Below are 10,838 nucleotides of genomic sequence, written 5' to 3'. Positions count from 1 at the left end.
TAACACCCTCGATATTTACTGGACAGCAGCATCAAGCTCATCACCCTGTGAAGTTTACAACTCATTTCATCTGTAGCCTAATAAACTAGTCGTAGTGGGGCGACCACACAAACACATGATCAAGTCGACTGACTCCTAGTTTATTCCATATGATGGTTATTATATCAATATTTACACTCATATCCTAAATTCGGCACACACCACAAATTAATTCTCACAGACACAAAAAAAAGATCCCACCTTCTGCGGACATTTCCTGTTTCCGTTAAGCCTTGAAGTCGTGACTTTTTACCTGCGTCAGGTAAATTAATCCGCATTTAAACGGTTGGATGGAAACCTGGTTACTGCAGAGATTACAGTCATTCAGAGATGTACAGTCATTCAGAGATGTACAGTCATTCAGAGATTTACAGTCATTCAGAGATTACAGTCATTCAGAGATTACAGTCATTCAGAGATTACAGTCATTCAGAGATTACAGTAATTCAGAGATTACAGTCATTCAGAGATTTACAGTCATTCAGAGATTTACAGTCATTCAGAGATTTACAGTCATTCAGAGATTTACAGTCATTCAGAGATTACAGTCATTCAGAGATTACAGTCATTCAGAGATTACAGTCATTCAGAGTACAGATCTTTACCCTCCTTCCCAAGTGTGGATTTAAAAACGGCTGAAGGGAGTCTTCAACCAATCAAATGTTTTTTTTATAAAGTACGGTTCGATTCCCAAGGGGGACCGGAATGAAAAAAGTATGAAAATGTATGGACTCTATACTGTAAGTCTCTCTGGATGAGAGAGTCTGTGTCACACCCTGACCTTAGTTATCTTTCTTTTATTTATTATTTTGGTCAGGTCAGGGTGTGACGACGGTGGGTATGTTAGTTTTTGTATTGTCTTGGGTTTTTTGTTTATCTATGGGGTTTTAGTATGTCTAGGTATATGTAGGTCTATGGTTGCCTGAATTGGTTCCCAATCAGAGGCAGCTGTTTATCGTTGTCTCTGATTGGGGACCATCTTTAGGTAGCCATTTCCCATAGGTTATTTGTGGGTTCTTATTCTATGTTAAGTTGCCTGTTCTGCACTACTCATATTTGCATCACGGTTCATTTTGTTGTTTTGTTAGTTTGTTCAGTGTTCTTGCTTTAATTAAAGAAGAATGTACGCTTACCACGCTGCGCCTTGGTCTCCTCCTTAAGAGGGATGTGACAGTCTGTTAAATGACTCACTACTGTAAGTCTCTGGATAAGAGAGTCTGCTAAATGACTCACTACTGTAAGTCTCTCTGGATAAGAGAGTCTGCTAAATGACTCACTACTGTAAGTCTCTCTGGATAAGAGAGTCTGCTAAATGACTCACTACTGCCAGTCGCTCTGGATAAGAGAGTCTGCTAAATGACTCACTACTGTAAGTCTCTCTGGATAAGAGAGTCTGCTAAATGACTCACTACTGTAAGTCTCTCTGGATAAGAGAGTCTGCTAAATGACTCACTACTGTAAGTCTCTCTGGATAAGAGAGTCGGCTGAATGACTAAAATGTATATCATCTCCACCAATCCATTCTGGTTATAGTTCACACAAAGGGAAGAAAACTGGGATGAAGCCTATGACTCTCAATCTAAACCATGATCACGCTTGCTGGTTGCCTGGCTACCCTCCCAGCCAAACTGGTGTTTCTTCTCCACCATGAGTCTGGATTCACCATGAGTCTGGATTAACCATGAGTCTGGATTAACCATGAGTCTAGATTCACCATGAGTCTGGATTAACCATGAGTCTGGATTCACCATGAGTCTGGATTCACCATGAGTCTGGATTCACCATGAGTCTGGATTAACCAGGAGTCTGGATTAACCAGGAGTCTGAATTCGCCATGAGTCTGGATTCACCATGAGTCTGGATTCACCATGAGTCTAGATTCACCATGAGTCTGGATTAACCATGAGTCTGGATTAACCATGAGTCTGGATTAACCATGAGTCTGGATTAACCATGAGTCTGGATTAACCATGAGTCTGGATTCACCATGAGTCTGGATTCACCATGAGTCTGGATTCACCATGAGTCTGGATTAACCAGGAGTCTGGATTCGCCATGAGTCTGGATTCACCATGAGTCTGGATTCACCATGAGTCTGGATTCGCCATGAGTCTGGATTAACCATGAGTCTGGATTCACCATGAGTTTGGATTCACCATGAGTCTGGATTCACCATGAGTCTGGATTAACCATGAGTCTGGATTCACCATGAGTCTGGATTCACCATGAGTCTGGATTCACCATGAGTCTGGATTCACCATGAGTCTAGATTCACCATGAGTCTAGATTCACCATGAGTCTGGATTCACCATGAGTCTGGATTCGCCATGAGTCTGGATTAACCATGAGTCTGGATTCACCATGAGTTTGGATTCACCATGAGTCTGGATTCACCATGAGTCTGGATTCACCATGAGTCTGGATTAACCATGAGTCTGGATTAACCATGAGTCTAGATTCACCATGAGTCTGGATTAACCATGAGTCTGGATTCACCATGAGTCTGGATTCACCATGAGTCTGGATTCACCATGAGTCTGGATTCACCATGAGTCTGGATTCACCATGAGTCTGGATTAACCATGAGTCTGGATTCACCATGAGTCTGGATTCACCATGAGTCTGGATTCACCATGAGTCTGGATTCACCATGAGTCTGGATTCACCATGAGTCTGGATTCACCATGAGTCTGGATTAACCATGAGTCTGGATTCACCATGAGTCTGGATTCACCATGAGTCTGGATTAACCATGAGTCTGGATTCACCATGAGTCTGGATTCGCCATGAGTCTGGATTCACCATGAGTCTGGATTCACCATGAGTCTGGATTCACCATGAGTCTGGATTAACCATGAGTCTGGATTAACCATGAGTCTGGATTCACCATGAGTCTGGATTAGTGAACACATAGTGACAGTTCTGAATGGTCTCAGAATCTGATAGGTTGGGCAAGAGCCCACATGATGATGTTATTAACTTTCATACTCTGATTGGTTAGAGACAATCCAATCACTGATTCATTTGTTTTGAACAACGCCCCTCGTTTTGACTTCTAGGAGGGCAGCTGAAGACAATGTATGTAGCGATGGATAGAGCAGGGGAATTATATTCAGGCTGAGTCGTCATGGCGATCTTTCTGGGGTTGTGACACGCAGCCCTTGCATGACCTGTAGTTTTCCAGCCAATGACTTGGTCCTAGACAGGAAATTGGCTGGCTGATGGGCTAGTCAGTCTTTAGCCCAGTGGGACTAAATTAGGTGTTTTACGCAAAATTATAATGATTAAAAAATATATATAATTATTTAACCTGGTAGGCTGGTTGAGAACAATTTCTCATTTACAACTGCGACCTGGCCAAGATAAAGCAAAACAGTGCGACAGAAACAACAACACAGAGTTACACATGGAATAAACAAACGTACAGTCAATAACACAATAGAGAAAATAGAAAGTCTATATACAGTGTGTGAAAATGGCATGATGAGGTAAGGCAATAAATAGGCCTCAGTAGTGAAGTAATTACAGTTTAGCAGATTAACACTGGAGTGATAGATGAGCAGATGATGATGAGCAGATACTGGTGTGTAAGTAGTGATACTGGTGTGTAAGTAGTGATACTGGTGTGTAAGTAGTGATACTGGTGTGTAAGTAGTGATACTGGTGTGTAAGTAGTGATACTGGTGTGTAAGTAGTGATACTGGTGTGTAAGTAGTGATACTGGTGTGTAAGTAGTGATACTGGTGTGTAAGTAGTGATACTGGTGTGTAAGTAGTGATACTGGTGTGTAAGTAGTGATACTGGTGTGTAAGTAGTGATACTGGTGTGTAAGTAGTGATACTGGTGTGTAAGTAGTGATACTGGTGTTTAAGTAGTGATACTGGTGTGTAAGTAGTGATACTGGTGTGTAAGTAGTGATACTGGTGTGTAAGTAGTGATACTGGTGTGTAGTGATACTGGTGTGTAAGTAGTGATACTGGTGTGTAAGTAGTGATACTGGTGTGTAAGTAGTGATACTGGTGTGTAAGTAGTGATACTGGTGTGTAAGTAGTGATACTGGTGTGTAAGTAGTGATACTGGTGTGTAAGTAGTGATACTGGTGTGTAAGTAGTGATACTGGTGTGTAAGTAGTGATACTGGTGTGTAAGTAGTGATACTGGTGTGTAAGTAGTGATACTGGTGTGTAAGTAGTGATACTGGTGTGTAAGTAGTGATACTGGTGTGTAAGTAGTGATACTGGTGTGATACTGGTGTGTAAGTGGTGATACTGGTGTGTAAGTAGTGATACTGGTGTGTAAGTAGTGATACTGGTGTGTAAGTAGTGATACTGGTGTGTAAGTAGTGATACTGGTGTGATACTGGTGTGATACTGGTGTGTAAGTAGTGATACTGGTGTGTAAGTAGTGATACTGGTGTGTAAGTAGTGATACTGGTGTGTAAGTAGTGATACTGGTGTGTAAGTAGTGATACTGGTGTGTAAGTAGTGATACTGGTGTGTAAGTAGTGATACTGGTGTGTAAGTAGTGATACTGGTGTGTAAGTAGTGATACTGGTGTGTAAGTAGTGATACTGGTGTGTAAGTAGTGATACTGGTGTGTAAGTAGTGATACTGGTGTGTAAGTAGTGATACTGGTGTATAAGTAGTGATACTGGTGTGTAAGTAGTGATACTGGTGTGTAAGTAGTGATACTGGTGTGTAAGTAGTGATACTGGTGTGTAAGTAGTGATACTGGTGTGTAAGTAGTGATACTGGTGTGTAAGTAGTGATACTGGTGTGTAAGTAGTGATACTGGTGTGTAAGTAGTGATACTGGTGTGTAAGTAGTGATACTGGTGTGTAAGTAGTGATACTGGTGTGTAAGTAGTGATACTGGTGTGTAAGTAGTGATACTGGTGTGTAAGTAGTGATACTGGTGTGTAAGTAGTGATACTGGTGTGTAAGTAGTGATACTGGTGTGTAAGTAGTGATACTGGTGTGTAAGTAGTGATACTGGTGTGTAAGTAGTGATACTGGTGTGTAAGTAGTGATACTGGTGTGTAAGTAGTGATACTGGTGTGTAAGTAGTGATACTGGTGTGTAAGTAGTGATACTGGTGTGTAAGTAGTGATACTGGTGTGTAAGTAGTGATACTGGTGTGTAAGTAGTGATACTGGTGGTGTGTAAGTAGTCATACTGGTGTGTAAGTAGTGATACTGGTGTGTAAGTAGTGATACTGGTGTGTAAGTAGTGATACTGGTGTGTAAGTAGTGATACTGGTGTGTAAGTAGTGATACTGGTGTGTAAGTAGTGATACTGGTGTGTAAGTAGTGATACTGGTGTGTAAGTAGTGATACTGGTGTGTAAGTAGTGATACTGGTGTGTAAGTAGTGATACTGGTGTGTAAGTATTGATACTGGTGTGTAAGTAGTGATACTGGTGTGTAAGTAGTGATACTGGTGTGTAAGTAGTGATACTGGTGTGTAAGTAGTGATACTGGTGTGTAAGTAGTGATACTGGTGTGTAAGTAGTGATACTGGTGTGTAAGTAGTGATACTGGTGTGTAAGTAGTGATACTGGTGTGTAAGTAGTGATACTGGTGTGTAAGTAGTGATACTGGTGTGTAAGTAGTGATACTGGTGTGTAAGTAGTGATACTGGTGTGTAAGTAGTGATACTGGTGTGTAAGTAGTGATACTGGTGTGTAAGTAGTGATACTGGTGTGTAAGTAGTGATACTGGTGTGTAAGTAGTGATACTGGTGTGTAAGTAGTGATACTGGTGTGTAAGTATTGATACTGGTGTGTAAGTAGTGATACTGGTGTGTAAGTAGTGATACTGGTGTGTAAGTAGTGATACTGGTGTGTAAGTGGTGATACTGGTGTGTAAGTAGTGATACTGGTGTGTAAGTAGTGATACTGGTGTGTAAGTAGTGATACTGGTGTGCAAAAGAGCAGCAAAGTAAACAAAAACAGTATGGGGATGAGGAAGGTAGATTGGGTGGGCTATTTACAGATGGCCTACGTACAGCTGCAGTGATCGGTTAGCTGCTCAGATAGCTGATGTTTAAAGTTGGTGAGGGAAATGTAAGTCTCCAGCTTCAGCGATTTTTGCAATTCGTTTAAGTCACTGGCAGCAGAGAACTGTAAGGAGAGGCGGCCAAAGGAGGTGTTGGCTATGGGGATGACCAGTGAGATATACCTGCTGGAGCGCATGCTACGGGTGGGTGTTGTTATCCGGACCAGTGAGCTGAGATATGGCGTAGCTTTACCTAGCATAGACTTATAGATGACCTCGAGCCAGTGGGTCTGGTGACTAATATGTTGCGAGGGCCAGTCGACTAGAGCGTACCGGTCACAGTGGTGGGTGGTATATGGGGCTTTGGTGACAAAACGGATGGCACTGTGATAGACTGCATCCAATTTGCTGAGAAGAGTATTGGAAGCTATTTTGTAGATGACATCGCTGAAGTCAAGGATCGGTAGGATAGTCAGTTTTACTAAGGTAAGTTTGGCGGCATGAGTGAAGGAGGCTTTGTTGCCAAATTGAAAGCCGATTCTAGATTAGAACCGTTCAGAGTAGTGATGCTAGTTGGGCGGGAAGGTGCGGGCAGCGAACGGTTGAAAAGCATGCATTTGGTTTTGCTGGCGCTTCAGCTAATAAGGGGTGCTTTCTGGTCCCAGCCCATCCCTCATCCCAGCAGAACAGAGCTACAGTGTGGGGCGGAAGGTAGCCTAGTGGTTAGAGCGTTGGACTAATAACCGCAAAGGTTGCAAGATTGAATCCCCAAGCTGACAAGGTAAAAATCTGTTGTTCTGTTTTCCCAGGCTGTCATTGAAAATAAGAATTAGTTCTTAACTGACTTGCCTAGTTAAATGAAGTTTTTTTTTAAACAGTGGGATTTAATTAGGTGTTTGAGCACTGTCACTTTCAGACATCCTCATCTGTGACTGCTGGCCTGGAGATATCTGAACGGAGGAGGGGCCAACACTGTGACTGCTGGCCTGGAGATATCTGAACGGAGGAGGGGCCAACACTGTGACTGCTGGCCTGGAGATATCTGAAGGGAGGAGGGGCCAACACTGTGACTGCTGGCCTGGAGATATCTGAAGGGAGGAGGGGCCAACACTGTGACTGTTGGCCTGGAGATATCTGAGGGGAGGAAGGGCCAACACTGTGACTGTTGGCCTGGAGATATCTGAACGGAGGAGGGGCCAACACTGTGACTGTTGGCCTGGAGATATCTGAGGGGAGGAAGGGCCAACACTGTGACTGCTGGCCTGGAGATATCTGAACGGAGGAGGGGCCAACACTGTGACTGTTGGCCTGGAGATATCTGAACGGAGGAGGGGCCAACACTGTGACTGCTGGCCTGGAGATATCTGAACGGAGGAGGGGCCAACACTGTGACTGCTGGCCTGGAGATATCTGAACGGAGGAGGGGCCAACACTGTGACTGCTGGCCTGGAGATATCTGAACGGAGGAAGGGCCAACACTGTGACTGCTGGTCTGGAGATATCTGAAGGGAGGAGGGGCCAACACTGTGACTGTTGGCCTGGAGATATCTGAGGGGAGGAAGGGCCAACACTGTGACTGCTGGCCTGGAGATATCTGAACGGAGGAAGGGCCAACACTGTGACTGTTGGCCTGGAGATATCTGAAGGGAGGAAGGGCCAACACTGTGACTGCTGGCCTGGAGATATCTGAACGGAGGAGGGGCCAACACTGTGACTGCTGGCCTGGAGATATCTGAACGGAGGAAGGGCCAACACTGTGACTGTTGGCCTGGAGATATCTGAAGGGAGGAAGGGCCAACACTGTGACTGCTGGCCTGGAGATATCTGAAGGGAGGAGGGGCCAACACTGTGACTGCTGGCCTGGAGATATCTGAAGGGAGGAGGGGCCAACACTGTGACTGCTGGCCTGGAGATATCTGAAGGGAGGAGGGGCCAACACTGTGACTGCTGGCCTGGAGATATCTGAACGGAGGAGGGGCCAACACTGTGACTGCTGGCCTGGAGATATCTGAAGGGAGGAGGGGCCAACACCCAACACTGTGACTGCTGGCCTGGAGATATCTGAAGGGAGGAGGGGCCAACACTGTGACTGCTGGCCTGGAGATATCTGAAGGGAGGAAGGGCCAACACTGTGACTGCTGGCCTGGAGATATCTGAAGGGAGGAGGGGCCAACACTGTGACTGCTGGCCTGGAGATATCTGAAGGAAGGAAGGGCCAACACTGTGACTGTTGGCCTGGAGATATCTGAAGGGAGGAGGGGCCAACACTGTGACTGTAGGCCTGGAGATATCTGAAGGGAGGAGGGGTCAACACTGTGACTGGCTGGTTGTCTAACAAGGGACTCAATATCCATTATTGTGTGTGTGTGTGTGTGTGTGTGTGTGTGTGTGTGTGTGTGTGTGTGTGTGTGTGTGTGTGTGTGTGTGTGTGTGTGTGTGTGTGTGTGTGTGTGTGTGTGAGAATAAATAGTAGGCTAGTACGTTAACATTGATTCCCATGCACAGAAAACTTCCAACACACAATCTTACCATATCATACACATTAAGGATAACAGGTTCATTGGCCATGGTTTAATCCTGAGATGGGAAGGCAACAGTCCTCCCGCTCCGACGTTATAGTAGCACCTTCAGCCCCCCGACACCCCAAAGGTGCATATAGGATGCGATTCTGCTGATGTGCGCTTCCCGGATGGGCTACTCACACTGCGCCGTAGAGGATGGAGCACCGGGATAGAAGGATGGATCGAATGTCTCTCATGCCTCAGCCAAAACAAGAAAACGGTCCAAGAATTCTACCCGTTCCAAGGCCAAGGGTATCTCGATTGTAGATGTTGAAAAAAATACTGTATCAAATATCAAGGCAGCGAAACGTGAACGGACGTTATGTTTCGCTTTTTGACTGTAAAGACCACAGGCACGCACAATAACGGTACTAGATCCCGACCGGAGATAGCTTGCTACAGTAGCTAGCTCGAGCTAGACAGTTACAGAACTGTTGAACACGGCCCATGTCTATTCCCAAAGCAAGAAAAATAGGTCCTCTGGAAATCAAATGATGGTTAGCGTTAGTTTCACTGAGCTCGCCTCCGTTGTCACATAAATAGCGATCAATTGCGTGTATATTGAGACGCTAAAAACAACACCGCTGGGAGGATGAATATGCGAGTGTTCGAATCCGGAAATGACAGCCAGGTCGAGAGCCACCTAATTTCACTTTTTTTTCTCAAATTCGGCCACTGAAGGCTGTATGGCAAAATAGATAGTATATAAAAGCTATCTGGCTATAGATTCACCTATTGTTTTACGGTTCAGTTTTGGCTTGTCAGCTGTGTGTGGTGAAAAGCTTGCTACAGCGTAGACGGTATCAGTGGTGGATGGATGATGTGGCCCTCATCACACAGACAAACCGTTAAGAGTCGTGTCGTTTTGCCGTAGGTAGTCAACTACCGTCCTCTGTCTCTGTCCGTTCGATGAGATATCCTCCCCTTCACAATCGTATCTCTCACCGCAACACAACAAAAAAAAACCCGGTGTCCTCCGGTCTCGTGAAAACTGCTCAAAAGAAAGTGAATGACATCATCCGAACCGTGTCTCACAGCTGGCGGAACGTCCTGTGGACGAGCCGGGTTCTCTGTGAATGGGAATGGGTGGATTCGATTATGTTGAGCGGTGGCAAACCGGTCTATGGCCCGTGACTAGAACGGGCAAACGTGGTGAGGGATGAGCACCCATCTCAAATATAATAGTAATTGTTTGTAATTTGATTTAACTTTTATTTTTTCAGGAAACTCAATAAGAACAAATTATTTTTTTAAATGACGGCCTACCCCGGCCAAATCCGGAAGACGCTGGACCAATTATGCGCCCGCCCTATAGGATTCCCAATCACAGCCAGATGTGATACAGTCTGGATTCAAACCAGGGACTGTAGTGATGCCTCTTGCACTGAGATACAGTGCCTTTAGACCACTGCTGCCTCTGATCTGGAGGACTCACTAAACAGAGAACATCCCTGGTCATCCCTACTGCCTCTGATCTGGAGGACTCACTAAACAGAGAACATCCCTGGTCCTCCCTACTGCCTCTGATCTGGAGGGCTCACTAAACAGAGAACATCCCTGGTCATCCCTACTGCCTCTGATCTGGTGGACTCACTAAACAGAGAACATCCCTGGTCATCCCTACTGCCTCTGATCTGGTGGACTCACTAAACAGAGAACATCCCTGGTCCTCCCTACTGCCTCTGATCTGGAGGACTCACTAAACAGAGAACATCCCTGGTCATCCCTACTGCCTCTGATCTGGAGGACTCACTAAACAGAGAACATCCCTGGTCATCCCTACTGCCTCTGATCTGGAGGACTCACTAAACAGAGAACATCCCTGGTCATCCCTACTGCCTCTGATCTGGAGGACTCACTAAACAGAGAACATCCCTGGTCATCCCTACTGCCTCTGATCTGGAGGACTCACTAAACAGAGAACATCCCTGGTCATCCCTACTGCCTCTGATCTGGAGGACTCACTAAACAGAGAACATCCCTGGTCCTCCCTACTGCCTCTGATCTGGAGGACTCACTAAACAGAGAACATCCCTGGTCATCCCTACTGCCTCTGATCTGGAGGACTCACTAAACAGAGAACATCCCTGGTCCTCCCTACTGCCTCTGATCTGGAGGACTCACTAAACAGAGAAAACAGAGAACATCCCTGGTCATCCCTACTGCCTCTGATCTGGTGGACTCACTAAACAGAGAACATCCCTGGTCATCCCTACTGCCTCTGATCTGGAGGACTCACTAAACAG

General features: G+C 45.3%; 1 protein-coding gene across 1 annotated transcript in view; it reads right to left on the bottom strand.

Moving 5' to 3' along the window:
- Positions 1–9,850, bottom strand: part of LOC127915760 (deubiquitinase DESI2-like) — a 21,830-nt gene extending 11,980 nt beyond the window's left edge. The window contains exon 1 of the mRNA XM_052496181.1: positions 8,561–9,850. Within this exon, the coding sequence (XP_052352141.1) occupies positions 8,561–8,599 (39 nt within the window). The 5' untranslated portion in view covers positions 8,600–9,850. The remainder of the gene's footprint in view (positions 1–8,560) is intronic.
- Between the last annotated feature and the right edge of the window lie 988 nt (positions 9,851–10,838).

Source organism: Oncorhynchus keta, chromosome 35, assembly GCF_023373465.1.
Source record: "Oncorhynchus keta strain PuntledgeMale-10-30-2019 chromosome 35, Oket_V2, whole genome shotgun sequence".
Taxonomy (NCBI): domain Eukaryota; kingdom Metazoa; phylum Chordata; class Actinopteri; order Salmoniformes; family Salmonidae; genus Oncorhynchus; species Oncorhynchus keta.
Note: the sequence above shows the minus strand (reverse complement) of the source record. Positions and strands in the feature narration are given on the sequence as shown.